Here is a 27306-nt window from a genome sequence, read left to right as displayed (position 1 = left end):
CACATCCCCAACCCCAGTGCCTGCATGCTCACAACCCCAACCCTACAACCCTAGTGTCTGCATGCTCACATCCCCAACCCTAGTGCCTGCATGCTCACATCCCCAACCCTAGTGCCTGCATGCTCACATCCCCAACCCTAGTGCCTGCATGCTCACAACCCCAACCCTAGTGTCTGCATGCTCACAACCCCAACCTTAGTGCCTGCATGCTCACAACCCCAACCCTAGCGCCTGCATGCTCACAACCCCAACCCTACAACCCTAGTGCCTGCATGCTCACATCCCCAACCCTACAACCCTAGTGCCTGCATGGTCACAACCCCAACCCTACAACCCTAGTGCCTGCATGCTCACAACCCCAACCCTAGTGCCTGCATGCTCACATCCCCAACCCTACAACCCTAGTGCCTGCATGCTCACAACCCCAACCCTACAACCCTAGTGCCTGCATGCTCACAACCCCAACCCTACAACCCTAGTGCCTGCATGCTCACAACCCCAACCCTACAACCCTAGTGCCTGCATGCTCACATCCCCAACCTTAGTGCCTGCATGCTCACAACCCCAACCCTAGTGCCTGCATGCTCACAACCCCAACCCTACAACCCTAGTGTCTGCATGCTCACATCCCCAACCCTAGTGTCTGCATGCTCACATCCCCAACCCTAGTGTCTGCATGCTCACAACCCCAACCCTAGTGCCTGCATGCTCACAACCCCAACCCTAGTGTCTGCATGCTCACATCCCCAACCCTAGTGCCTGCATGCTCACAACCCCAACCCTAGTGCCTGCATGCTCACAACCCCAACCCTAGTGTCTGCATGCTCACATCCCCAACCCTAGTGCCTGCATGCTCACAACCCCAACCCTAGTGTCTGCATGCTCACATCCCCAACCCTAGTGCCTGCATGCTCACATCCCCAACCCCAGTGCCTGCATGCTCACAACCCCAACCCTAGTGCCTGCATGCTCACAACCCCAACCCTACAACCCTAGTGTCTGCATGCTCACATCCCCAACCCTAGTGTCTGCATGCTCACAACCCCAACCCTACAACCCTAGTGCCTGCATGCTCACAACCCCAACCCTACAACCCTAGTGCCTGCATGCTCACAACCCCAACCCTACAACCCTAGTGCCTGCATGTTCACATCCCCAACCCTACAACCCTAGTGCCTGCATGCTCACAACCCCAACCCTACAACCCTAGTGCCTGCATGCTCACATCCCCAACCTTAGTGCCTGCATGCTCACATCCCCAACCCTACAACCCTAGTGCCTGCATGCTCACATCCCCAACCCTACAACCCTAGTGCCTGCATGCTCACAACCCCAACCCTACAACCCTAGTGCCTGCATGCTCACATCCCCAACCTTAGTGCCTGCATGCTCACATCCCCAACCCTACAACCCTAGTGCCTGCATGCTCACATCCCCAACCCTACAACCCTAGTGCCTGCATGCTCACAACCCCAACCCTACAACTCTAGTGCCTGCATGCTCACATCCCCAACCCTACAACCCTAGTGCCTGCATGCTCACATCCCCAACCCCAGTGCCTGCATGCTCACAACCCCAACCCTACAACCCTAGTGTCTGCATGCTCACATCCCCAACCCTAGTGTCTGCATGCTCACATCCCCAACCCTAGTGTCTGCATGCTCACATCCCCAACCCTAGTGTCTGCATGCTCACATCCCCAACCCTAGTGCCTGCATGCTCACATCCCCAACCCTAGTGCCTGCATGCTCACATCCCCAACCCTAGTGCCTGCATGCTCACATCCCCAACCCTAGTGCCTGCATGCTCACAACCCCAACCCTAGTGTCTGCATGCTCACATCCCCAACCTTAGTGCCTGCATGCTCACAACCCCAACCCTAGTGCCTGCATGCTCACAACCCTAACCCTACAACCCTAGTGCCTGCATGCTCACATCCCCAACCCTACAACCCTAGTGCCTGCATGCTCACAACCCCAACCCTAGTGCCTGCATGCTCACATCCCCAACCCTACAACCCTAGTGCCTGCATGCTCACAACCCCAACCCTACAACCCTAGTGCCTGCATGCTCACAACCCCAACCCTACAACCCTAGTGCCTGCATGCTCACATCCCCAACCTTACAACCCTAGTGCCTGCATGCTCACATCCCCAACCCTAGTGCCTGCATGCTCACAACCCCAACCCTAGTGCCTGCATGCTCACAACCCCAACCCTACAACCCTAGTGCCTGCATGCTCACATCCCCAACCCCAGTGCCTGCATGCTCACAACCCCAACCCTATAACCCTAGTGCCTGCATGTTCACATCCCCAACCCTAGTGCCTGCATGCTCACAACCCCAACCCTATAACCCTAGTGCCTGCATGCTCACAACCCCAACCCTACAACCCTAGTGCCTGCATGCTCACATCCCCAACCCCAGTGCCTGCATGCTCACAACCCCAACCCTATAACCCTAGTGCCTGCATGTTCACATCCCCAACCCTACAACCCTAGTGCCTGCATGCTCACAACCCCAACCCTACAACCCTAGTGCCTGCATGCTCACATCCCCAACCTTAGTGCCTGCATGCTCACATCCCCAACCCTAGTGCCTGCATGCTCACAACCCCAACCCTACAACCCTAGTGCCTGCATGCTCACAACCCCAACCCTACAACCCTAGTGCCTGCATGCTCACATCCCCAACCCTACAACCCTAGTGCCTGCATGCTCACATCCCCAACCCTAGTGCCTGCATTGACTGCCAACACATTGACTCAACTCCAGCCACTTTAATAATGGGAATTGATGGGAAATTATGTGAAATATATCACTAGCCACTTTAAACAATGCTACCTAATATAATGTTTACATACCTTACATTATTCATCTCATATGTATACGTATATACTGTACTCTATATCATCTACTGCATCTTTATGTAATACATGTATCACTAGCCACTTTAAACTATGCCACTTTGTTTACATACTCATCTCATATGTATATACTGTACTCGATACCATCTACTGTATCTTGCCTATGCTGCTCTGTACCATCACTCATTCATATATATTTATGTACATATTCTTTATCCCCTTACACTTGTGTCTATAAGGTAGTAGTTTTGGAATTGTTAGCTAGATTACTTGTTGGTTATTACTGCATTGTTGGAACTAGAAGCACAAGCATTTCGCTACACTCGCATTAACATCTGCTAACCATGACAAATAAAATTTGATTTGATTTGCATGCTCACATCCCCAACCCTACAACCCTAGTGTCTGCATGCTCACATCCCCAACCCTAGTGCCTGCATGCTCACATCCCCAACCCTACAACCCTAGTGCCTGCACGCTCACAACCCCAACCCTAGTGCCTGCACGCTCACAACCCCAACCCTAGTGCCTGCATGCTCACAACCCCAACCCTAGTGCCTGCATGCTCACAACCCCAACCCTAGTGCCTGCATGCTCACAACCCCAACCCTACAACCCTAGTGCCTGCATTATTGTTTGCCACTTGACTTAAATTGTACCAATTCGTTTTTCTCGGGTCACCTATGCTATTTCAGTAATAAGTCATTTGATTTTTCCATTTAGTTCATGATGGTGAATTGATTGATTTCCACGTTTTTAGTATTTTTTTCAATATGATGAGAAGAGAATGGTCCAGCCCATTGGGACTCCCTACATCCATGTCTTGAAATATGCAGACAGACGGATTTAAAACAACGTTTACTTTTTAATACTTCTGGCAGCCAGCTTTCTATCTCCGCCCATAACTTTTGGACTTTATAACATTTCCAGAAAGCATGGATTATTGAGTCGTTAGTTTTACACTTTAAATGTCTAAATTAAATGTACATTTTTCTTTTTTTAAATATAACATTTATTTAACTAGGCAAGTTGGTTAAGAACAAATTCTTATTAACAATGACAGCCTACCGGGGAACAGTGTGTTAACGGCCTTGTTCAGGGGCAGAACAACAGATTTTTACCTTGTCAGCTCGGGGTTTCGATCCAGCAACCTTTCGGTTACTACCCAACGCTCTAACCACTAGGTTACCTGCTGCCCCACTAAAGACTGCCGTGGTGCTGTAGAATTAATGAATTTTGTCTCTTGTATAATCAATTCTATACATTCAGTTTATACTTGTTTAAGCATACATTTTGGTTAACTATAATTTCATTAGTTATGCTCCAACATTCCCTCCATCTTGTGCCAACATCAGTTCTTTTTAAGTCTTGCTTCCAATAGTTAAGATTTTTTTTTCTAAGAAATTGTCCGTTGGATATGTTCTCTGGCAGGATTTGTATATTTTCCCTATTATATGAACATCCTTTTCTGACTCAAATAAGATTCCCTCAAGGTTGCTCTGATGTGTAAAATATATTTAAAAAATAATAATAATATTTTGTGATATGTTCAAATACAGTTGAAGTCAGCAGTTTACACTTAGGTTGGAGTCATTAACTCGTTTTTCAACCACTCAAGTCGGTTAGGACATCTACTTTGTGCAAGACACAAGTAATTTTTCCAACAATTGTTTACAGACAGATTATTTCACTTATAATTCATTGTATCACAATTCCAGTGGGTCAGAAGTTTAGCTAAATTGACATCATTTGAGTCAATTGGAGGTGTACCTGTAGATGTATTTCAAGGTCTACCTTCCAACTCAGTGCCTCTTTGCTTGATCATGGGAAAATCAAAAGAAATCAGCCAAGACCTCAGAAAAAGAATTGTAGACCTCCACAAGTCTGGTTAATCCTTGGGAGCAATTTCCAAACGCCTGAAGGTACCATGTTAATCTGTACAAACAATAGTGCGCAAGTATAAATCCCATGGGACCACGCAGCCGTCATACCACTCAGGAAGGAGACGCGTTCTGTCTCCTAGAGATGAACGTGCTTTTGTGCAAATCAATCCCAGAACAATAGCAAAGGACCTTGTGAAGATGCTGGAGGAAACCGGTACAAGTGTATCTATATCCACAGTAAAATGAGTCATATATCGACATAACCCGAAAGGCCACTCAGCAAGGAATAAGCCACTACTCCAAAACCGCCATAAAAAGCCAGAATACGGTTTGCAACTGCACATGGGGATAAAGGTCATACGTTTTGGAGAACGGAAAAGGCGTGTGCGAGCAAGGAGGCCTACAAACCTGACTCAGTTACACCAGCTCTGTCCTGAGGAATGGGCCATAATTCACCCAACGTATTGTGAGAAGCTTGTGGAAGGCTACTCGAAACGTTTGACCCAAGTTAAACAATTTAAAGGCAATGCTACCAAATGAGTGTATGTAAACTTCTGGCCCACTTGGAATGTGATGAAAAATCATTCTCTACTTTTATTCAGACATTTCACATTCTTAAAATAAAGTGGTGATCCTAACTGACCTAAAACAGGGAATTTTTACTAGGATTAAATGTCAGGAATTGTGAAAAACTGAGTTTAAATGTATTTGGCTAAGGTGTATGTAAACTTCTGACTTCAACTGTACATGTTGAGTGCTTTTCCAGTAGCAGCTGGGTGATCTTACTGATGTCTGCCCTCTACCTCTCAGGTCGTCCACAGCCAGGTTGCTATGGGAGACCATGCTGGCCAGTAAGCAGAAGGAGGCTGTGATGGAGGTCCGCAGACAGCTGGTGGAGGCCGCCAGCAAGGAGAACCTGCCAATCAAGATGGGTCTGGGTAAGGAAGGGCCAGGACACATAGACTGACTCAGTGTTGACACTCCAAATGAGCAGGCACTCTCTGACTCGCTCTCTCGCAAATCCCACTGCCACAGAATACACAGACCCTGTCTGATCTAGGGCTAAATAATAACATGGGGACATTACTGCAATCAGTAAACACATCATTACATTATTTTGAAATATAGTCAAACTCTCCGCATTAGAAAGGCATAGGAGAGATGAAAAGAGGGATGGGGAGAGAGGTTTTACAAAGAGCCACAGCGCCACCTATAGAGAGCTTCCTCTGTCTGTGTTTGCCCATGTGGCCACAGAGGAAATGTGAACCACATGTTGGCTCTCTGTCTCTCTCTCTCTCACACACACACACACACAGCTCTCAATAACTTTTGTTGTTTGTTAATGAAGCAAAAGAGCCCTAAGCAGAGGGTAAAAATACTATCAGATAGGCAGATATGTACACATCATCACACACATTTTGTACACTTAGACTCCTATTTGACTCACATCGGTGTATGAATGCCATGAATCATATGTAGCATGTCTTGTGTACACACACACACACACACATTGGCTGACATGTATGTTAGCATGTGGCAGTTCTGTGCAATAGTAATCGAGGGGAGGTGAGCTGGGAGGGGCTCTGTGGTCCCACTGCAATCACAGAGGTAACCCGGCTCTCTTAACTCTTAACAAGCAGGTTGGAATATGTGCCGGGGGGGTCTCGTACACGCTACACACACATGCTGCTGAAATAGTCTGAGAGCAGCGCCATCCTTTCTAATCCAGGGGGGCTCGCTCTCTTCTGGGTTTATTTTGACAAACGTACCTCCTCCAGATAAAGTGAGGGCGGCGGAGAGAGGGCGGCGGAGAGAGGGCGGCGGAGAGAGGGCGGCGGAGAGAGGGCGGCGGAGAGAGGGCGGCGGAGAGAGGGCGGCGGAAGGGGGGTAGTAGAGAGAGGGCGGCGGAGGGGGGGTAGTAGAGAGAGGGCGGCGGAGGGGGGGTAGTAGAGAGAGGGCGGCGGAGGGGGGGTAGTAGAGAGAGGGCGGCGGAGGGGGGGGGGGTAGTAGAGAGAGGGCGGCGGAGGGGGGGGTAGTAGAGAGAGGGCGGCGGAGGGGGGGGGTAGTAGAGAGAGGGCGGCGGAGGGGGGGGGTAGTAGAGAGAGGGCGGCGGAGGGGGGGGTAGTAGAGAAAGGGCTAGTAGAGAAGTAGAGAAAGGGAGGGAGGCGGAGGGGGGGTAGTAGAGAGAGGGCGGCGGAGGGGGGGGTAGTAGAGAAAGGGCTAGTAAGGGCTAGTAGAGAAGTAGAGAAAGGGAGGGAGGCGGAGGGGGGGTAGTAGAGGGAGGGAGGCGGAGGGGGGGGTAGTAGAGGGAGGGAGGCGGAGGGGGGGGGTAGTAGAGGGAGGGAGGCGGAGGGGGGGTAGTAGAGGGAGGGAGGGGGGGTAGTAGAGGGAGGGAGGCGGAGGGGGGGGTAGTAGAGGGAGGGAGGCGGAGGGGGGGTAGTAGAGGGAGGGAGGCGGAGGGGGGGTAGTAGAGGGAGGGAGGCGGAGGGGGGGTAGTAGAGGGAGGGAGGCGGAGGGGGGGTAGTAGAGGGAGGGAGGCGGAGGGGGGGTAGTAGAGGGAGGGAGGCGGAGGGGGGGTAGTAGAGGGAGGGAGGCGGAGGGGGGGTAGTAGAGAGAGAGAGGGCGGCAGAGGGGGGGTAGTAGAGAGAGAGAGGGCGGCAGAGGGGGGGTAGTAGAGAGAGAGAGAGGGCGGCAGAGGGGGGGGGTAGTAGAGAGAGGGCGGCAGAGGGGGGGTAGTAGAGGGAGGGAGGCAGAGGGGGGGTAGTAGAGGGAGGGAGGCAGAGGGGGGGTAGTAGAGGGAGGGAGGCAGAGGGGGGGTAGTAGAGGGAGGGAGGCAGAGGGGGGGTAGTAGAGAGAGGGCGGCAGAGGGGGGGGGTAGTAGAGAGAGGGCGGCAGGGGGGGGGGGGTAGTAGAGGGAGGGCGGCAGAGGGGGGGTAGTAGAGGGAGGGAGGCAGAGGGGGGGTAGTAGAGAGGCAGAGGGGGGGTAGTAGAGAGGCAGAGGGGGGGTAGTAGAGAGGCAGAGGGGGGGGTAGTAGAGGGAGGGAGGCAGAGGGGGGGTAGTAGAGGGAGGGAGGGAGGCAGAGGGGGGGTAGTAGAGGGAGGGAGGCAGAGGGGGGGTAGTAGAGGGAGGGAGGCAGAGGGGGGGTAGTAGAGGGAGGGTGGCAGAGGGGGGGTAGTAGAGAGAGAGAGGCAGAGGGGGGGTAGTAGAGGGAGGGAGGCAGAGGGGGGGTAGTAGAGGGAGGGAGGCAGAGGGGGGGTAGTAGAGGGAGGGAGGCAGAGGGGGGGTAGTAGAGGGAGGGAGGCAGAGGGGGGGTAGTAGAGAGAGAGAGGCAGAGGGGGGGTAGTAGAGAGAGAGAGAGGCAGAGGGGGGGTAGTAGAGAGAGAGAGGCAGAGGGGGGGGTAGTAGAGAGGCAGAGGGGGGGTAGTAGAGGGGCAGAGGGGGGGTAGTAGAGAGAGAGAGGCAGAGGGGGGGTAGTAGAGAGAGAGAGAGAGGCAGAGGGGGGGTAGTAGAGAGAGAGAGAGAGGCAGGGGGGGGGGTAGTAGAGAGAGAGAGGGCGGCAGGGGGGGGGTAGTAGAGAGAGGGCGGCAGAGGGGGGGGGGTAGTAGAGAGAGGGCGGCAGAGGGGGGGGGGTAGTAGAGGGAGGGCGGCAGAGGGGGGGTAGTAGAGGGAGGGAGGCAGAGGGGGGGTAGTAGAGAGAGGGCGGCAGAGGGGGGGGGGTAGTAGAGAGAGGGCGGCAGAGGGGGGGGTAGTAGAGAGAGGGCGGCAGGGGGGGGTAGTAGAGAGAGGGCGGCAGAGGGGGGGGTAGTAGAGGGAGGGCGGCAGAGGGGGGGGGGGTAGTAGAGGGAGGGAGGCAGAGGGGGGGTAGTAGAGGGAGGGAGGCAGAGGGGGGGTAGTAGAGGGAGGGAGGCAGAGGGGGGGTAGTAGAGGGAGGGAGGCAGAGGGGGGGTAGTAGAGGGAGGGAGGGAGGCAGAGGGGGGGTAGTAGAGGGAGGGAGGGAGGCAGAGGGGGGGTAGTAGAGAGGCAGAGGGGGGGTAGTAGAGAGGCAGAGGGGGGGTAGTAGAGGGAGGGAGGCAGAGGGGGGGTAGTAGAGAGAGAGAGGCAGAGGGGGGGTAGTAGAGAGAGAGAGGCAGGGGGGGGTAGTAGAGAGAGAGAGGCAGAGGGGGGGTAGTAGAGAGAGAGAGGCAGAGGGGGGGTAGTAGAGAGGCAGAGGGGGGGTAGTAGAGAGGCAGAGGGGGGGTAGTAGAGAGGCAGAGGGGGGGTAGTAGAGGGGCAGAGGGGGGGTAGTAGAGAGAGAGAGAGGCAGAGGGGGGGTAGTAGAGAGAGAGAGAGGCAGAGGGGGGGTAGTAGAGAGAGAGAGGCAGAGGGGGGGGGTAGTAGAGAGAGAGAGAGGGCGGCAGAGGGGGGGGGGTAGTAGAGAGAGAGAGGGCGGCAGAGGGGGGGGGTAGTAGAGAGAGAGAGGGCGGCAGAGGGGGGGGGGTAGTAGAGGGAGGGAGGCAGAGGGGGGGTAGTAGAGGGAGGGAGGCAGAGGGGGGGTAGTAGAGAGGCAGAGGGGGGGTAGTAGAGAGGCAGAGGGGGGGTAGTAGAGAGGCAGAGGGGGGGTAGTAGAGGGGGGGTAGTAGAGGGAGGGAGGCAGAGGGGGGGGGGTAGTAGAGAGAGGGAGGCAGAGGGGGGGTAGTAGAGGGAGGGAGGCAGAGGGGGGGTAGTAGAGGGAGGGAGGCAGAGGGGGGGTAGTAGAGAGGCAGAGGGGGGGTAGTAGAGAGGCAGAGGGGGGGTAGTAGAGAGGCAGAGGGGGGGTAGTAGAGAGGCAGAGGGGGGGTAGTAGAGAGGCAGAGGGGGGGTAGTAGAGGGGGGGTAGTAGAGGGAGGGAGGCAGAGGGGGGGTAGTAGAGAGAGAGAGGCAGAGGGGGGGTAGTAGAGAGAGAGAGGCAGAGGGGGGGTAGTAGAGAGAGAGGCAGAGGGGGGGTAGTAGAGAGAGAGAGGCAGAGGGGGGGTAGTAGAGAGAGAGAGGCAGAGGGGGGGTAGTAGAGAGAGAGAGGCAGAGGGGGGGTAGTAGAGAGGCAGAGGGGGGGTAGTAGAGAGGCAGAGGGGGGGTAGTAGAGAGGCAGAGGGGGGGTAGTAGAGGGGCAGAGGGGGGGTAGTAGAGAGAGAGAGAGAGGCAGAGGGGGGGTAGTAGAGAGAGAGAGAGAGGCAGAGGGGGGGTAGTAGAGAGAGAGAGAGAGGCAGAGGGGGGGTAGTAGAGAGAGAGAGAGAGGCAGAGGGGGGGTAGTAGAGAGAGAGAGAGAGGCAGAGGGGGGGTAGTAGAGAGAGAGAGAGAGAGGCAGAGGGGGGGTAGTAGAGAGGCAGAGGGGGGGTAGTAGAGAGGCAGAGGGGGGGTAGTAGAGAGGCAGAGGGGGGGTAGTAGAGAGGCAGAGGGGGTAGTAGAGAGAGAGAGGCAGAGGGGGGGTAGTAGAGAGAGAGAGGCAGAGGGGGGGTAGTAGAGAGAGAGAGAGAGGCAGAGGGGGGGTAGTAGAGAGAGAGAGAGAGAGGCAGAGGGGGGGTAGTAGAGAGAGAGAGAGAGGCAGAGGGGGGGTAGTAGAGAGAGAGAGAGAGGCAGAGGGGGGGTAGTAGAGAGAGAGAGAGAGGCAGAGGGGGGGTAGTAGAGAGAGAGAGAGAGAGGCAGAGGGGGGGTAGTAGAGAGAGAGAGAGGCAGAGGGGGGGTAGTAGAGAGAGAGAGGCAGAGAGGGGGTAGTAGAGAGAGAGAGGCAGAGGGGGGGTAGTAGAGAGAGAGAGAGGCAGAGGGGGGGTAGTAGAGAGAGAGAGGCAGAGGGGGGGTAGTAGAGAGAGAGAGGCAGAGGGGGGGTAGTAGAGAGAGAGAGGCAGAGGGGGGGTAGTAGAGAGAGAGAGGCAGAGGGGGGGTAGTAGAGAGAGAGAGGCAGAGGGGGGGTAGTAGAGAGAGAGAGGCAGAGGGGGGGTAGTAGAGAGAGAGAGGCAGAGGGGGGGTAGTAGAGAGAGAGAGGCAGAGGGGGGGTAGTAGAGAGAGAGAGAGGCAGAGGGGGGGTAGTGTAGAGAGAGAGAGAGGCAGGCAGAGGGGGGGTAGTGTAGAGAGAGAGAGGCAGGCAGAGGGGGGGTAGTGTAGAGAGAGAGAGGCAGGCAGAGGGGGGGTAGTGTAGAGAGAGAGAGGCAGGCAGAGGGGGGGTAGTAGAGAGAGAGAGAGGCAGGCAGAGGGGGGGTAGTGTAGAGAGGCAGGCAGAGGGGGGGTAGTAGAGAGAGAGAGAGAGAGAGAGAGAGAGAGAGAGGCAGAGGGGGGGTAGTAGAGAGAGAGGCAGAGGGGGGGTAGTAGAGAGAGAGGCAGAGGGGGGGTAGTAGAGAGAGAGGCAGAGGGGGGGTAGTAGAGAGAGAGAGGCAGGCAGAGGGGGGGTAGTAGAGAGAGAGAGAGAGGCAGGCAGAGGGGGGGTAGTAGAGAGAGAGAGGCAGAGGGGGGGTAGTAGAGAGAGAGAGGCAGAGGGGGGGTAGTAGAGAGAGAGGCAGGGGGGGGTAGTAGAGAGAGAGGCAGAGGGGGGGTAGTAGAGAGAGAGGCAGAGGGGGGGTAGTAGAGAGAGAGAGAGAGAGGCAGAGGGGGGGTAGTAGAGAGAGAGAGAGAGGCAGAGGGGGGGTAGTAGAGAGAGGCAGAGGGGCAGAGGGGGGGTAGTAGAGAGAGAGAGAGGCAGAGGGGGGTTAGTAGAGAGAGAGAGAGGCAGAGGGGGGGTAGTAGAGAGAGAGAGGCAGAGGGGGGGTAGTAGAGAGAGAGAGAGGCAGAGGGGGGGTAGTAGAGAGAGAGAGAGGCAGAGGGGGGGTAGTAGAGAGAGAGAGAGGCAGAGGGGGGGTAGTAGAGAGAGAGAGAGGCAGAGGGGGGGTAGTAGAGAGAGAGAGAGGCAGAGGGGGGGTAGTAGAGAGAGAGAGAGAGGCAGAGGGGGGGTAGTAGAGAGAGAGGCAGAGGGGGGGTAGTAGAGAGAGAGGCAGAGGGGGGGTAGTAGAGAGAGAGGCAGAGGGGGGGTAGTAGAGAGAGAGAGGCAGAGGGGGGGTAGTAGAGAGAGAGAGGCAGGGGGGGGTAGTAGAGAGAGAGAGAGAGGCAGAGGGGGGTTAGTAGAGAGAGAGAGAGAGGCAGAGGGGGGGTAGTAGAGAGAGAGGCAGAGGGGGGGGTAGTAGAGAGAGAGAGAGGCAGAGGGGGGGGTAGTAGAGAGAGAGAGAGGCAGAGGGGGGGTAGTAGAGAGAGAGAGAGAGGCAGAGGGGGGGTAGTAGAGAGAGAGAGAGAGGCAGAGGGGGGGTAGTAGAGAGAGAGGCAGAGGGGGGGTAGTAGAGAGAGAGGCAGAGGGGGGGTAGTAGAGAGAGAGGCAGAGGGGGGGTAGTAGAGAGAGAGGCAGAGGGGGGGTAGTAGAGAGAGGCAGAGGGGGGGTAGTAGAGAGAGAGAGAGAGGCAGAGGGGGGGTAGTAGAGAGAGAGAGGCAGAGGGGGGTAGTAGAGAGAGAGAGGCAGAGGGGGGGTAGTAGAGAGAGAGAGGCAGAGGTGGGGTAGTAGAGAGAGAGAGGCAGAGGGGGGGTAGTAGAGAGAGAGAGAGAGGCAGAGGGGGGGTAGTAGAGAGAGAGAGAGAGGCAGAGGGGGGGTAGTAGAGAGAGAGAGAGAGAGGCAGAGGGGGGGTAGTAGAGAGAGAGAGAGAGGCAGAGGGGGGGTAGTAGAGAGAGAGAGAGAGAGGCAGAGGGGGGGTAGTAGAGAGAGAGAGAGAGGCAGAGGGGGGGTAGTAGAGAGAGAGAGAGAGGCAGAGGGGGGGTAGTAGAGAGAGAGAGAGAGGCAGAGGGGGGGTAGTAGAGAGAGACAGAGAGAGGCAGAGGGGGGGTAGTAGAGAGAGACAGAGAGGCAGAGGGGGGGTAGTAGAGAGAGAGAGAGAGGCAGAGGGGGGGTAGTAGAGAGAGAGAGAGAGGCAGAGGGGGGGTAGTAGAGAGAGAGAGAGGCAGAGGGGGGGTAGTAGAGAGAGAGAGAGAGGCAGAGGGGGTAGTAGAGAGAGAGAGAGAGGCATGGGGGGTAGTAGAGAGAGAGAGAGAGGCATGGGGGGTAGTAGAGAGAGAGAGGCATGGGGGGTAGTAGAAAGAGAGAGAGGCAGAGGGGGGGTAGTAGAGAGAGAGGCAGAGGGGGGGTAGTAGAGAGAGAGAGAGAGGCAGAGGGGGTAGTAGAGAGAGAGGCATGGGGGGTAGTAGAGAGAGAGGCAGAGGGGGGGTAGTAGAGAGAGAGGCAGAGGGGGGGTAGTAGAGAGAGAGGCAGAGGGGGGGTAGTAGAGAGAGAGAGAGAGGCAGAGGGGGGGTAGTAGAGAGAGAGGCAGAGGGGGTAGTAGAGAGAGAGGCAGAGGGGGTAGTAGAGAGAGAGGCATGGGGGGTAGTAGAAAGAGAGAGAGGCAGAGGGGGGGTAGTAGAGAGAGAGAGGCAGAGGGGGGGTAGTAGAGAGAGAGGCAGAGGGGGGGTAGTAGAGAGAGGCAGAGAGGCAGAGAGAGGGGCAGAGAGGGAGAGAGAGGGGCAGAGAGGGAGAGAGAGGGGTAGTAGAGGGGGGTAGTGGAGAGAGTGAGAGAGGGGGGTAGTCGATGGGGGTAGTGGAGAGAGAAAGAGAGAGAGAGAGGGGGGGGTAGTAGAGGGGGGTAGTAGAGAGAGAGAGGCAGAGAGAGAGAGTAGAGGGGGGGTAGTAGAGAGAGAGAGGGGGGGTAGTAGAGGGGGGGTAGTAGAGGCAGAGGGAGGTGGGGTAGAAGAGGCAGAGAGAGGCGCAGAGAGAGAGAGGCGCAGAGAGAGAGAGGCGCAGAGAGAGAGGCGCAGAGAGAGAGAGGCGCAGAGAGAGAGAGGCGCAGAGAGAGAGAGGCGCAGAGAGAGAGAGGCGCAGAGAGAGAGAGGCGCAGAGAGAGAGAGGCGCAGAGAGAGAGAGGCGCAGAGAGAGAGAGGCGCAGAGAGAGAGAGGCGCAGAGAGAGAGAGGCGCAGAGAGAGAGAGGCGCAGAGAGAGAGAGGCGCAGAGAGAGAGAGAGGCAGAGAGAGAGAGGCAGAGAGAGAGAGAGAGAGGCAGAGAGAGAGAGAGAGAGGCAGAGAGAGAGAGAGGCAGAGAGAGAGAGAGAGAGAGGCAGAGAGAGAGAGAGAGAGAGGCAGAGAGAGAGAGGGGCAGAGAGGGGTAGTAGAGGGGGGTAGTGGAGAGAGTGAGAGAGGGGGGTAGTCGATGGGGGTAGTGGAGAGAGAGAGGGGGGTAGTAGAGGGGGGTAGTAGAGAGAGAGAGAGGGGGGGTAGTAGAGGGGGGTAGTAGAGAGAGAGAGGTAGTAGAGAGAGAGAGAGGTAGAGAGAGAGGCAGAGAGAGAGAGTAGAGGGGGGGTAGTAGAGAGAGAGAGGGGGGTAGTAGAGGGGGGGTAGTAGAGAGAGGCAGAGAGAGGTGGGGTAGTAGAGGCAGAGAGAGAGAGGCGCAGAGAGAGAGGCGCAGAGAGAGAGAGGCGCAGAGAGAGAGAGGCGCAGAGAGAGAGAGGCAGAGAGAGAGAGGCAGAGAGAGAGAGAGGCAGAGAGAGAGAGAGGCAGAGAGAGAGAGAGGCAGAGAGAGAGAGAGGCAGAGAGAGAGAGAGGCAGAGAGAGAGAGAGGCAGAGAGAGAGAGAGGCAGAGAGAGAGAGAGGCAGAGAGAGAGAGAGGCAGAGAGAGAGAGAGGCAGAGAGAGAGAGAGGCAGAGAGAGAGAGAGGCAGAGAGAGAGAGAGGCAGAGAGAGAGAGAGGCAGAGAGAGGCAGAGAGAGGCAGAGAGAGGCAGAGAGAGGCAGAGAGAGAGAGGCAGAGAGAGAGAGGCAGAGAGAGAGGCAGAGAGAGAGGCAGAGAGAGAGAGAGGCAGAGAGAGAGAGAGGCAGAGAGAGAGAGAGAGGCAGAGAGAGAGAGAGGCAGAGAGAGAGAGAGAGGCAGAGAGAGAGGCAGAGAGAGAGAGAGAGAGGCAGAGAGAGAGAGAGAGGCAGAGGCAGAGAGAGAGGCAGAGGCAGAGAGAGAGAGGCAGAGGCAGAGAGAGAGAGGCAGAGGCAGAGAGAGAGGCAGTAGTAGAGAGAGAGAGGGGGGTAGTAGAGGGGGTAGTAGAGAGGCAGAGAGAGGCAGAGAGAGAGAGGCAGAGAGAGTGAGTGTGGGGGTAGTAGTAGAGAGAGTGGGGGTAGTAGAGAGAGAGAGAGGCAGGGGGGGTAGTAGAGAGAGAGAGGCAGAGAGAGAGAGAGGCAGAGAGAGGCAGAGAGGCAGAGAGAGGCAGAGAGGCAGAGAGAGAGAGAGGCAGAGAGAGAGAGAGGCAGAGAGAGAGAGAGAGAGAGAGGCAGAGAGAGAGAGAGGCAGAGAGAGAGAGGCAGAGAGAGAGGCAGAGAGAGAGAGGCAGAGAGAGAGGCAGAGAGGGAGAGAGGCAGAGAGGGAGAGAGGCAGAGAGGGAGAGAGGCAGAGAGAGAGAGAGGCAGAGAGAGAGAGGCAGAGAGAGAGAGAGAGGCAGAGAGAGAGAGAGAGGCAGAGAGAGAGAGAGGCAGAGAGAGAGAGGGAGGGAGAGAGAGAGAGAGGCAAAGAGGCAGAGAGAGAGAGGCAGAGAGGGAGAGGCAGAGAGGGAGAGGCAGAGAGAGAGAGGCAGAGAGAGAGAGGCAGAGAGAGAGAGGCAGGCAGGCAGAGAGAGAGAGAGGCAGGCAGAGAGAGAGAGAGGCAGGCAGAGAGAGAGAGAGGCAGGCAGAGAGAGAGAGAGGCAGGCAGAGAGAGAGAGAGGCAGATAGAGAGAGGCAGATAGAGAGAGAGAGAGGCAGATAGAGAGAGAGAGGCAGATAGAGAGAGAGAGAGGCAGAGAGAGAGAGAGAGAGAGAGAGAGAGGCAGAGAGAGAGAGAGAGAGAGAGAGAGAGGCAGAGAGAGAGAGAGAGAGGCAGAGAGAGAGAGAGAGAGGCAGAGAGAGAGAGAGAGAGGCAGAGAGAGAGAGAGAGGCAGAGAGAGAGAGGCAGAGAGAGAGAGAGAGAGGCAGAGAGAGAGAGAGAGAGGCAGAGAGAGAGAGAGAGGCAGAGAGAGAGGCAGAGAGAGAGGCAGAGAGAGAGGCAGAGAGAGAGGCAGAGGCAGAGGCAGAGAGAGAGGCAGAGGCAGAGAGAGAGGCAGAGGCAGAGAGAGAGGCAGAGGCAGAGAGAGAGGCAGAGGCAGAGAGAGAGGCAGAGGCAGAGAGAGGCAGAGGCAGAGAGAGAGGCAGAGAGAGAGAGAGGCAGAGAGAGAGAGAGGCAGAGAGAGAGAGAGGCAGAGAGAGAGAGAGAGGCAGAGAGAGAGAGAGAGAGAGAGAGGCAGAGAGAGAGAGAGAGAGGCAGAGAGAGAGAGAGAGAGGCAGAGAGAGAGAGAGAGAGAGGCAGAGAGAGAGGCAGAGGCAGAGAGAGAGGCAGAGGCAGAGGCAGAGAGAGAGGCAGAGGCAGAGAGAGGCAGAGGCAGAGAGAGGCAGAGGCAGAGAGAGAGGGGGAGAGAGGCAGAGAGAGAGAGAGGCAGAGAGAGAGTAGAGGGGGGGTAGTAGAGAGAGAGAGGTGGGGTAGTAGAGGCAGAGAGAGGCAGAGAGAGAGAGGCAGAGAGAGTGAGTGTGGGGGTAGTAGTAGAGAGAGAGTGGGGGTAGTAGTAGAGAGAGTGGGGGTAGTAGAGAGAGAGAGGCAGGGGGGGGTAGTAGAGAGAGAGAGGCAGAGAGAGAGAGAGGCAGAGAGAGAGAGAGGCAGAGAGAGAGAGAGGCAGAGAGAGAGAGAGGCAGAGAGAGAGAGGCAGAGAGAGAGAGAGGCAGAGAGAGAGAGAGAGGCAGAGAGAGAGAGGCAGAGAGAGAGAGGGGTAGTAGAGGGGGGTAGTGGAGAGAGTGAGAGAGGGGGGTAGTAGATGGGGGTAGTGGAGAGAGAGAGAGGGGGGGTGTAGTAGAGGGGGGTAGTAGAGAGAGAGAGAGGGGGGTAGTAGAGGGGGGTAGTAGAGGGGGGTAGTAGAGGGGGGTAGTAGAGAGAGGCAGAGAGAGAGAGTAGAGGGGGTAGTAGAGAGAGAGGGGGGTAGTAGAGGGGGGGTAGTAGAGAGAGGCAGAGAGGGGGGTAGTAGAGAGAGAGAGAGCGAGAGGCAGAGAGAGAGAGTAGAGGGGGTAGTAGAGAGAGAGAGGGGGGTAGTAGAGGGGGGGTAGTAGAGAGGCAGAGAGAGGTGGGGTAGTAGAGGCAGAGAGAGAGAGGCAGAGAGAGAGAGTAGAGGGGGGGTAGTAGAGAGAGAGAGGGGGGTAGTAGAGAGAGAGAGGGGGGTAGTAGAGGGGGGGGTAGTAGAGAGGCAGAGAGAGGTGGGGTAGTAGAGGCAGAGAGAGGCAGAGAGAGGCAGAGAGAGGCAGAGAGAGGCAGAGAGAGGCAGAGGCAGAGAGAGAGAGGCAGAGAGAGAGAGGCAGAGAGAGAGAGGCGGAGAGAGGGGGGGAGAGAGGCAGAGAGAGAGAGAGTAGAGGGGGGGTAGTAGAGAGAGAGAGAGGGGGGGGTAGTAGAGGGGGGGTAGTAGAGAGGCAGAGAGGGGGGTAGTAGAGAGAGAGATAGAGAGAGGTGGGGTAGTAGAGAGAGGCAGAGAGAGAGAGGCAGAGAGAGAGGCAGAGAGAGTGAGTGTGGTTGTAGTAGTAGAGAGAGAGTGGGGGTAGTAGTAGAGAGAGAGTGGGGGTAGTAGAGAGAGAGGCAGGGGGGGGTAGTAGAGAGAGAGAGGCAGAGGGGGGTAGTAGGCAGAGAGAGGCAGAGAGAGAGAGAGGCAGAGAGAGAGAGGCAGAGAGAGAGGGGCAGAGAGAGAGGGGCAGAGAGAGAGGGGCAGAGAGAGGGGCAGAGAGAGAGGGGCAGAGAGAGAGGGGCAGAGAGAGAGGCAGAGAGGGGTAGGAGAGAGAGAGAGGGGGGTAGTAGATGGGGGTAGTGGAGAGAGAGAGAGAGAGAGAGGGGGGTAGTAGAGAGAGAGAGAGAGAGAGAGAGAGGGGGGTAGTAGAGGGGGGTAGTAGAGAGAGGCAGAGAGAGAGGCAGAGAGAGAGGCAGAGAGAGAGTAGAGGGGGGGTAGTAGAGAGAGAGGGGGTAGTAGAGGGGGGGGGTAGTAGAGAGAGGCAGAGAGAGGGGGGTAGTAGAGAGAGAGATAGAGAGAGGTGGGGTAGTAGAGAGAGAGGCAGAGAGAGAGAGGCAGAGAGAGAGAGGCAGAGAGAGAGAGGCAGAGAGAGAGAGGCAGAGAGAGAGAGGCAGAGAGAGAGAGGCAGAGAGAGAGAGAGGCAGAGAGAGAGAGAGGCAGAGAGAGAGAGAGAGAGGCAGAGAGAGAGAGAGAGAGGCAGAGAGAGAGAGAGGCGGAGAGAGAGAGAGGCGGAGAGAGAGAGAGGCAGAGAGAGAGGCAGAGAGAGAGAGAGGCAGAGAGAGAGAGAGGCAGAGAGAGAGAGAGGCAGAGAGGCAGAGAGAGAGAGAGAGAGAGTAGAGGGGGGGTAGTAGAGAGAGAGGGGGGTAGTAGAGGGGGGGTAGTAGAGAGAGGCAGAGAGAGGGGGGTAGTAGAGAGAGGCAGAGAGAGGCAGAGAGGGAGCGAGAGGCAGAGAGGGAGCGAGAGGCAGAGAGGGAGCGAGAGGCAGAGAGGGAGCGAGAGGCAGAGAGGGAGCGAGAGGCAGAGAGGGAGCGAGAGGCAGAGAGGGAGCGAGAGGCAGAGAGGGAGCGAGAGGCAGAGAGAGGGAGCGAGAGGCAGAGAGAGGGAGCGAGAGGCAGAGAGAGGGAGCGAGAGGCAGAGAGAGGGAGCGAGAGGCAGAGAGAGGGAGCGAGAGGCAGAGAGAGGGAGCGAGAGGCAGAGAGAGGGAGCGAGAGGCAGAGAGAGGGAGCGAGAGGCAGAGAGAGGGAGCGAGAGGCAGAGAGAGGGAGCGAGAGGCAGAGAGAGGGAGCGAGAGGCAGAGAGAGGGAGCGAGAGGCAGAGAGAGGGAGCGAGAGGCAGAGAGAGGGAGCGAGAGGCAGAGAGAGGGAGCGAGAGGCAGAGAGAGGGAGCGAGAGGCAGAGAGAGGGAGCGAGAGGCAGTAGTAGAGTGAGAGTGGGGGTAGTAGTAGAGAGAGAGTGGGGGTAGTAGTAGAGAGAGAGTGGGGTGTAGTAGAGGGAGAGAGAGGGTGGGGGTGCCTGTCCCAGAGAGAGAGAGAGAGAGAGAGAGAGAGAGAGGGGTAGGAGAGAGAGAGAGAGGGGGGTAGTAGAGGGGGGTAGTGGAGAGAGTGAGAGGGGGGTAGTAGAGGGGGGTAGTGGAGAGAGAGAGGGGGGTAGTAGAGGGGGGTAGTGGAGAGAGTGAGAGGGGGGTAGTAGAGGGGGGTAGTGGAGAGAGGCAGAGAGAGAGGCAGAGAGAGAGAGGCAGAGAGAGAGAGGCAGAGAGAGAGAGGCAGAGAGAGAGAGGCAGAGAGAGAGAGGCAGAGAGAGAGAGGCAGGCAGAGCGAGAGGCAGGCAGAGCGAGAGGCAGGCAGAGAGAGAGAGGCAGGCAGAGAGAGAGAGGCAGGCAGAGAGAGAGAGGCAGGCGGAGAGAGAGAGGCAGGCGGAGCGAGAGAGGCGGAGAGAGAGGCGGAGAGAGAGGGGGGGAGAGAGGGAGGAGAGGCGGGGGAGAGAGGGGGGGAGAGAGGGGGGGAGAGAGAGGCAGAGGGGGAGAGAGGGGGGGAGAGAGGGGGGGAGAGAGAGGCAGAGAGAGAGAGAGAGACCCACACTGTTCCATCACTTCCAACAGCACTGTGGGACACCACATTCTGCTATAATGCCTGTGGGGTCACATGACAAGGGAGGAAACAGAGCTGTAAATTAGACAGATTTCACGCTGACTACACGCATGTAGTAGTATTCATACCAACGTTATAGACTAACGCTCACACACACCTAGTACTATTCACAGCATCTACTTCCACTGTAGCATTGTTTACATACATTCCTGCACGTTGTATGACATGTACTGTATGTATATATCACAAGCACATATAGTCTCTGGATCCAAGTTGGCTTCACTTCACCTCGCAGGAGGATCGCACTGTCCAGAGAAACAATTAATCTCTGATGTTGCTGAGCGTGTTCAGAGACAACGAGACACATTCTCACAACAGAATAGGCTTGTGAAACCGTCTGTGTCAGTCTGAGGGCGTTCAATGTTGTTTTTGGATGTTTGTACAGCTTTGGTTTCAGTATGTGTGTTTATGTATGTGTGTGTATTTGTGTTTGACAGTGTGTGGAGATCTGTGTTTGTGTGGGGGTGTTTGTGTGCCTTTGATTGTGTGTGTGCTTTATATTTTATGTGTGTGCGTGGATGCATATGTATGTATCTATGTATGTATGTATGTATGCATGTATGTATGTGTATATACAGTGGGGTAAAAAAGTATTTAGTCAGCTACCAATTGTGCAAGTTCTCCCACTTAAAAAGATGAGAGGCCTGTAATTTTCATCATAGGTACACTTCAACTATGAAAGACAAAATGAGAAAAGAAATCCAGAAAATCACATTGTAGGATTTTTAATGAATTTATTTGCAAATGATGGTGGAAAATAAGTATTTGGTCACCTACAAACAAGCAAGATGTCTGGCTCTCACAGACCTGTAACTTCTTCTTTAAGAGGCTCCTCTGTCCTCCACATTACCTGTATTAATGGCACCTGTCTGAACTTGTTATCAGTATAAAAGACACCTGTCCACAACCTCAAACAGTCACACTCCAAATGCCACTATGGCCAAGACCAAAGAGCTGTCAAAGGAATCTGCAATAGGTAAGCAGCTTGGTTTGAAGACATCAACTGTGGGAGCAATTATTAGGAAATGGAAGACATACAAGACCACTGATAATCTCTCTCGATCTGGGGCTCCACGCAAGATCTCACCCCGTGGGGTCAAAATGATCACAAGAACGGTGAGCAAAAATCCCAGAACCACACGGGGGGACCTAGTGAATGACCTGCAGAGAGCTGGGACCAAAGTAACAAAGCCTACCATCAGTAACACACTACGCCGCCAGGGACTCAAATCCTGCAGTGCCAGACGTGTCCCCCTGCTTAAGCCAGTACATGTCCAGGCCAGTCTGAAGTTTGGATGATCCAGAAGAAGATTGGGAGAATGTCATATGGTCAGATGAAACCAAAATATAACTTTTTGGTAAAAACTCAACTCGTTGTGTTTGGAGAACACCATACCTGCTGTGAAGCATGGGGGTGGAAACATCATGCTTTGGGGCTGTTTTTCTGCAAAGGGACCAGGACGACTGATCCGTGTAAAGGAAAGAATGAATGGGGCCATGTATCGTGAGATTTTGAGTGAAAACCTCCTTCCATCAGCAAGGGCATTGAAGATGAAACGTGGCTGGGCCTTTCAGCATGACAATGATCCCAAACACACCACCCGGGCAACGAAGGAGTGGCTTCGTAAGAAGCATTTCAAGGTCCTGGAGTGGCCTAGCCAGTCTCCAGATCTCAACCCCAAAGAAAATCTTTGGAGGGAGTTGAAAGTCCGTGTTGCCCAGCAACAGCCCCACAACATCACTGCTCTAGAGGAGATCTGCATGGAGGAATGGGCCAAAATATCCGCAACAGTGTGAAGACTTACAGAAAACGTTTGACCTCTATCATTGCCAACAAAGGGTATATAACAAAGTATTGAGAAACGTTTTGTTATTGACCAAATACTTATTTTCCACCATAGTTTGCAAATAAATTCATTAAAAATCCTACAATGTGATTTTCTTGATTTTTTTTTTTTCTAATTTTGTCTGTCATAGTTGAAGTGTACCTATGATGATAAATTACAGGCCTCTCATCTTTTTAAGTGGGAGAACTTGCACAATTGGTGGCTGACTAAATACTTTTTTGCCCCACTGTGTATAATAAATAGATAGAGAGTGTGTGTTTTATATTGCAGTGGAAGAGAACAGTGTTGACAGGATCTTTACTGGCTCTGTAGCATATGGCCTAATTTGGGCAGTCTATTGTGGGATTTTTCACTTTGCAGAAGTTGGAGACTATGGCAGATTCTTGATTGTACACACACAAACACACACACATTTGCAGCCAAACCAATGCATCCAGCAACAGTAATTTCCTGCTCTCCCAGCCAACAAGATCACAACCATGCCAAAGGAATCAAAACACACACATTCTCACATTCTAAAGAGGAGGAGAAGAGCCGGGCTACATATTCTCACATTCTAAAGAGGAGAAGAGCCGGGCTACATATTCTCACATTCTAAAGAGGAGAAGTGCCGGGCTACATATTTTCACATTCTAAAGAGGAGAAGAAGAGCCGGGCTACATATTCTCACATTCTAAAGAGGAGAAGAGCCGGGCTACATATTCTCACATTCTAAAGAGGAGAAGAAGAGCCGGGCTACATATTCTCACATTCTAAAGAGGAGAAGAAGAGCCGGGCTACATATTCTCACATTCTAAAGAGGAGAAGAAGAGCCGGGCTACATATTCTCACATTCTAAAGAGGAGAAGAAGGGCCGGGCTACATATTCTCACATTCTAAAGAGGAGAAGAAGAGCCGGGCTACATATTCTCACATTCTAAAGAGGAGAAGAAGAGCCGGGCTACATATTCTCACATTCTAAAGAGGAGAAGAAGAGCCGGGCTACATATTCTCACATTCTAAAGAGGAGAAGAAGAGCCGGGCTACATATTCTCACATTCTAAAGAGGAGGAGAAGAGCCGGGCTACATATTCTCACATTCTAAAGAGAAGAAGAAGAGCCGGGCTACATATTCTCACATTGTAAAGAGGAGAAGAAGAGCCGGGCTACATATTCTCACATTCTAAAGAGAAGAAGAAGAGCCGGGCTACATATTCTCACATTCTAAAGAGGAGAAGTGCCGGGCTACATATTCTCACATTCTAAAGAGAAGAAGAAGTGCCGGGCTACATATTCTCACATTCTAAAGAGGAGAAGAAGTGCCGGGCTACATATTCTCACATTCTAAAGAGGAGAAGAAGATCCGGGCTACATATTCTCACATTCTAAAGAGGAGAAGAAGATCCGGGCTACATATTCTCACATTCTAAAGAGGAGAAGAAGATCCGGGCTACATATTCTCACATTCTAAAGAGGAGAAGAAGAGCCGGGCTACATATTCTCACATTCTAAAGAGGAGAAGAAGAGCCGGGCTACATATTCTCACATTGTAAAGAGGAGAAGAAGAGCCGGGCTACATATTCTCACATTCTAAAGAGGAGAAGAAGAGCCGGGCTACATATTCTCACATTCTAAAGAGGAGAAGAAGAGCCGGGCTACATATTCTCACATTGTAAAGAGGAGAAGAAGAGCCGGGCTACATATTCTCACATTCTAAAGAGGAGAAGAAGATCCGGGCTACATATTCTCACATTCTAAAGAGAAGAAGAGCCGGGCTACATATTCTCACATTCTAAAGAGGAGAAGAAGAGCCGGGCTACATATTCTCACATTCTAAAGAGGAGAAGAAGAGCCGGGCTACATATTCTCACATTCTAAAGAGGAGAAGAAGAGCCGGGCTACATATTCTCACATTGTAAAGAGGAGAAGAAGAGCCGGGCTACATATTCTCACATTGTAAAGAGGAGAAGAAGAGCCGGGCTACATATTCTCACATTCTAAAGAGGAGAAGAAGAGCCGGGCTACATATTCTCACATTGTAAAGAGGAGAAGAAGAGCCGGGCTACATATTCTCACATTGTAAAGAGGAGAAGAAGAGCCGGGCTACATATTCTCACATTCCAAAGAGGAGAAGAAGAGCCGGGCTACATATTCTCACATTCTAAAGAGGAGAAGTGCCGGGCTACATATTCTCACATTCTAAAGAGGAGAAGAAGAGCCGGGCTACATATTCTCACATTCTAAAGAGGAGAAGAAGAGCCGGGCTACATATTCTCACATTCTAAAGAGAAGAAGAGCCGGGCTACATATTCTCACATTCTAAAGAGGAGAAGAGCCGGGCTACATATTCTCACATTCTAAAGAGGAGAAGAAGAGCCGGGCTACATATTCTCACATTCTAAAGAGGAGAAGTGCCGGGCTACATATTCTCACATTCTAAAGAGGAGAAGAAGGGCCGGGCTACATATTCTCACATTCTAAAGAGAAGAAGAGCCGGGCTACATATTCTCACATTCTAAAGAGGAGAAGAAGAGCCGGGCTACATATTCTCACATTCTAAAGAGGAGAAGAAGAGCCGGGCTACATATTCTCACATTCTAAAGAGGAGAAGAAGAGCCGGGCTACATATTCTCACATTCTAAAGAGGAGAAGAAGAGCCGGGCTACATATTCTCACATTCTAAAGAGGAGAAGTGCCGGGCTACATATTCTCACATTCTAAAGAGGGGAAGCGGAGCCGGGCTACATATTCTCACATTCTAAAGAGGAGAAGAAGAGCCGGGCTACATATTTTCACATTCTAAAGAGGAGAAGAAGAGCCGGGCTACATATTCTCACATTCTAAAGAGGAGGGGTGCCGGGCTACATATTCTCACATTCTAAAGAGGAGAAGAGCCGGGATACATATTCTCACATTGTAAAGAGGAGAAGAAGAGCCGGGCTACATATTTTCACATTCTAAAGAGGAGAAGAAGAGCCGGGCTACATATTCTCACATTCTAAAGAGGAGAAGAAGAGCCGGGCTACATATTCTCACATCCTAAAGAGGAGAAGAAGAGCCGGGCTACATATTCTCACATTGTAAAGAGGAGAAGAAGAGCCGGGCTACATATTCTCACATTCTAAAGAGGAGAAGAAGAGCCGGGCTACATATTCTCACATTCTAAAGAGGAGAAGAAGAGCCGGGCTACATATTCTCACATTCTAAAGAGGAGAAGAAGAGCCGGGCTACATATTCTCACATTCTAAAGAGGAGAAGAAGAGCCGGGCTACATATTTTCACATTCTAAAGAGGAGAAGAAGAGCCGGGCTACATATTCTCACATTGTAAAGAGGAGAAGAAGAGCCGGGCTACATATTCTCACATTCTAAAGAGGAGAAGAAGAGCCGGGCTACATATTCTCACATTCTAAAGAGGAGAAGAAGTGCCGGGCTACATATTCTCACATTGTAAAGAGGAGAAGAAGAGCCGGGCTACATATTCTCACATTCTAAAGAGGAGAAGTGCCGGGCTACATATTCTCACATTCTAAAGAGGAGAAGAAGAGCTGGGCTACATATTCTCACATTCTAAAGAGGAGAAGAAGAGCCGGGCTACATATTCTCACATTCTAAAGAGGAGAAGAAGAGCCGGGCTACATATTTTCACATTCTAAAGAGGAGAAGAAGAGCCGGGCTACATATTCTCACATTCTAAAGAGGAGAAGAAGAGCCGGGCTACATATTCTCACATTGTAAAGAGGAGAAGAAGAGCCGGGCTACATATTCTCACATTCTAAAGAGGAGAAGAAGAGCTGGGCTACATATTCTCACATTCTAAAGAGGAGAAGAGCCGGGCTACATATTCTCACATTCTAAAGAGGAGAAGAAGAGCCGGGCTACATATTCTCACATTCTAAAGAGGAGAAGAAGAGCCGGGCTACATATTCTCACATTCTAGAGGAGAAGAAGAGCCGGGCTACATATTCTCACATTCTAAAGAGGAGAAGAAGAGCCGGGCTACATATTTTCACATTCTAAAGAGGAGAAGAAGAGCCGGGCTACATATTCTCACATTCTAAAGAGGAGAAGTGCCGGGCTACATATTCTCACATTCTAAAGAGGAGAAGAAGAGCCGGGCTACATATTCTCACATTCTAAAGAGGAGAAGAAGAGCCGGGCTACATATTCTCACATTCTAAAGAGAAGAAGATCCGGGCTACATATTCTCACATTGTAAAGAGGAGAAGAAGAGCCGGGCTACATATTTTCACATTCTAAAGAGGAGAAGAAGAGCCGGGCTACATATTTTCACATTCTAAAGAGGAGAAGTGCCGGGCTACATATTCTCACATTCTAAAGAGGAGAAGCGGAGCCGGGCTACATATTTTCACATTCTAAAGAGGAGAAGAAGAGCCGGGATACATATTCTCACATTGTAAAGAGGAGAAGAAGAGCCGGGCTACATATTCTCACATTCTAAAGAGGAGGAGAAGAGCCGGGCTACATATTCTCACATTCTAAAGAGGAGAAGAAGAGCCGGGCTACATATCCTCACATTCTAAAGAGGAGAAGAAGAGCCGGGCTACATATTCTCACATTCTAAAGAGGAGAAGAAGAGCCGGGCTACATATTCTCACATTCTAAAGAGGAGAAGAAGAGCCGGGCTACATATTCTCACATTCTAAAGAGGAGAAGAAGAGCCGGGCTACATATTCTCACATTCTAAAGAGGAGAAGAAGAGCCGGGCTACATATTCTCACATTCTAAAGAGAAGAAGTGCCGGGCTACATATTCTCACATTCTAAAGAGGAGAAGAAGAGCCGGGCTACATATTCTCACATTCTAAAGAGAAGAAGAAGTGTCGGGCTACATATTCTCACATTCTAAAGAGGAGAAGAAGAGCCGGGCTACATATTCTCACATTCTAAAGAGGAGAAGAAGATCCGGGCTACATATTCTCACATTGTAAAGAGGAGAAGAAGAGCCGGGCTACATATTCTCACATTCTAAAGAGGAGAAGAAGAGCCGGGCTACATATTCTCACATTCGAAAGAGAAGAAGAGCCGGGCTACATATTCTCACATTCTAAAGAGGAGAAGAAGAGCCGGGCTACATATTCTCACATTCTAAAGAGGAGAAGAAGAGCCGGGCTACATATTCTCACATTCTAAAGAGGAGAAGAAGAGCCGGGCTACATATTCTCACATTGTAAAGAGGAGAAGAAGAGCCGGGCTACATATTCTCACATTGTAAAGAGGAGAAGAAGAGCCGGGCTACATATTCTCACATTCTAAAGAGGAGAAGAAGGGCCGGGCTACATATTCTCACATTCTAAAGAGAAGAAGAGCCGGGCTACATATTCTCACATTCTAAAGAGGAGAAGAAGAGCCGGGCTACATATTCTCACATTCTAAAGAGGAGAAGAAGAGCCGGGCTACATATTCTCACATTGTAAAGAGGAGAAGAAGAGCCGGGCTACATATTCTCACATTCTAAAGAGAAGAAGAGCCGGGCTACATATTCTCACATTCTAAAGAGGAGAAGAAGAGCCGGGCTACATATTCTCACATTCTAAAGAGGAGAAGAAGAGCCGGGCTACATATTCTCACATTCTAAAGAGGAGAAGAAGAGCCGGGCTACATATTCTCACATTCTAAAGAGGAGAAGAAGAGCCGGGCTACATATTCTCACATTCTAAAGAGGAGAAGTGCCGGGCTACATATTCTCACATTCTAAAGAGGAGAAGCGGAGCCGGGCTACATATTCTCACATTCTAAAGAGGAGAAGAAGAGCCGGGCTACATATTTTCACATTCTAAAGAGGAGAAGAAGAGCCGGGCTACATATTCTCACATTCTAAAGAGGAGGGGTGCCGGGCTACATATTCTCACATTCTAAAGAGGAGAAGAGCCGGGCTACATATTCTCACATTCTAAAGAGGAGAAGAAGAGCCGGGCTACATATTCTCACATTCTAAAGAGGAGAAGAAGAGCCGGGCTACATATTCTCACATTGTAAAGAGGAGAA

General features: G+C 52.9%; 1 protein-coding gene across 2 annotated transcripts in view; it reads left to right on the top strand.

Moving 5' to 3' along the window:
• Positions 1 to 27306, top strand: part of LOC110524553 (sec1 family domain-containing protein 2) — a 231791-nt gene that overhangs the window by 24173 nt on the left and 180312 nt on the right. For both annotated transcript variants that reach the window (XM_036978386.1, XM_036978387.1), the window contains exon 3: positions 5560 to 5687. In XM_036978386.1, coding sequence (XP_036834281.1) covers positions 5560 to 5687 — 128 coding nt within the window. The remainder of the gene's footprint in view (positions 1 to 5559; positions 5688 to 27306) is intronic.

Source organism: Oncorhynchus mykiss, chromosome 5, assembly GCF_013265735.2.
Source record: "Oncorhynchus mykiss isolate Arlee chromosome 5, USDA_OmykA_1.1, whole genome shotgun sequence".
NCBI lineage: Eukaryota > Metazoa > Chordata > Actinopteri > Salmoniformes > Salmonidae > Oncorhynchus > Oncorhynchus mykiss.
Note: the sequence above shows the minus strand (reverse complement) of the source record. Positions and strands in the feature narration are given on the sequence as shown.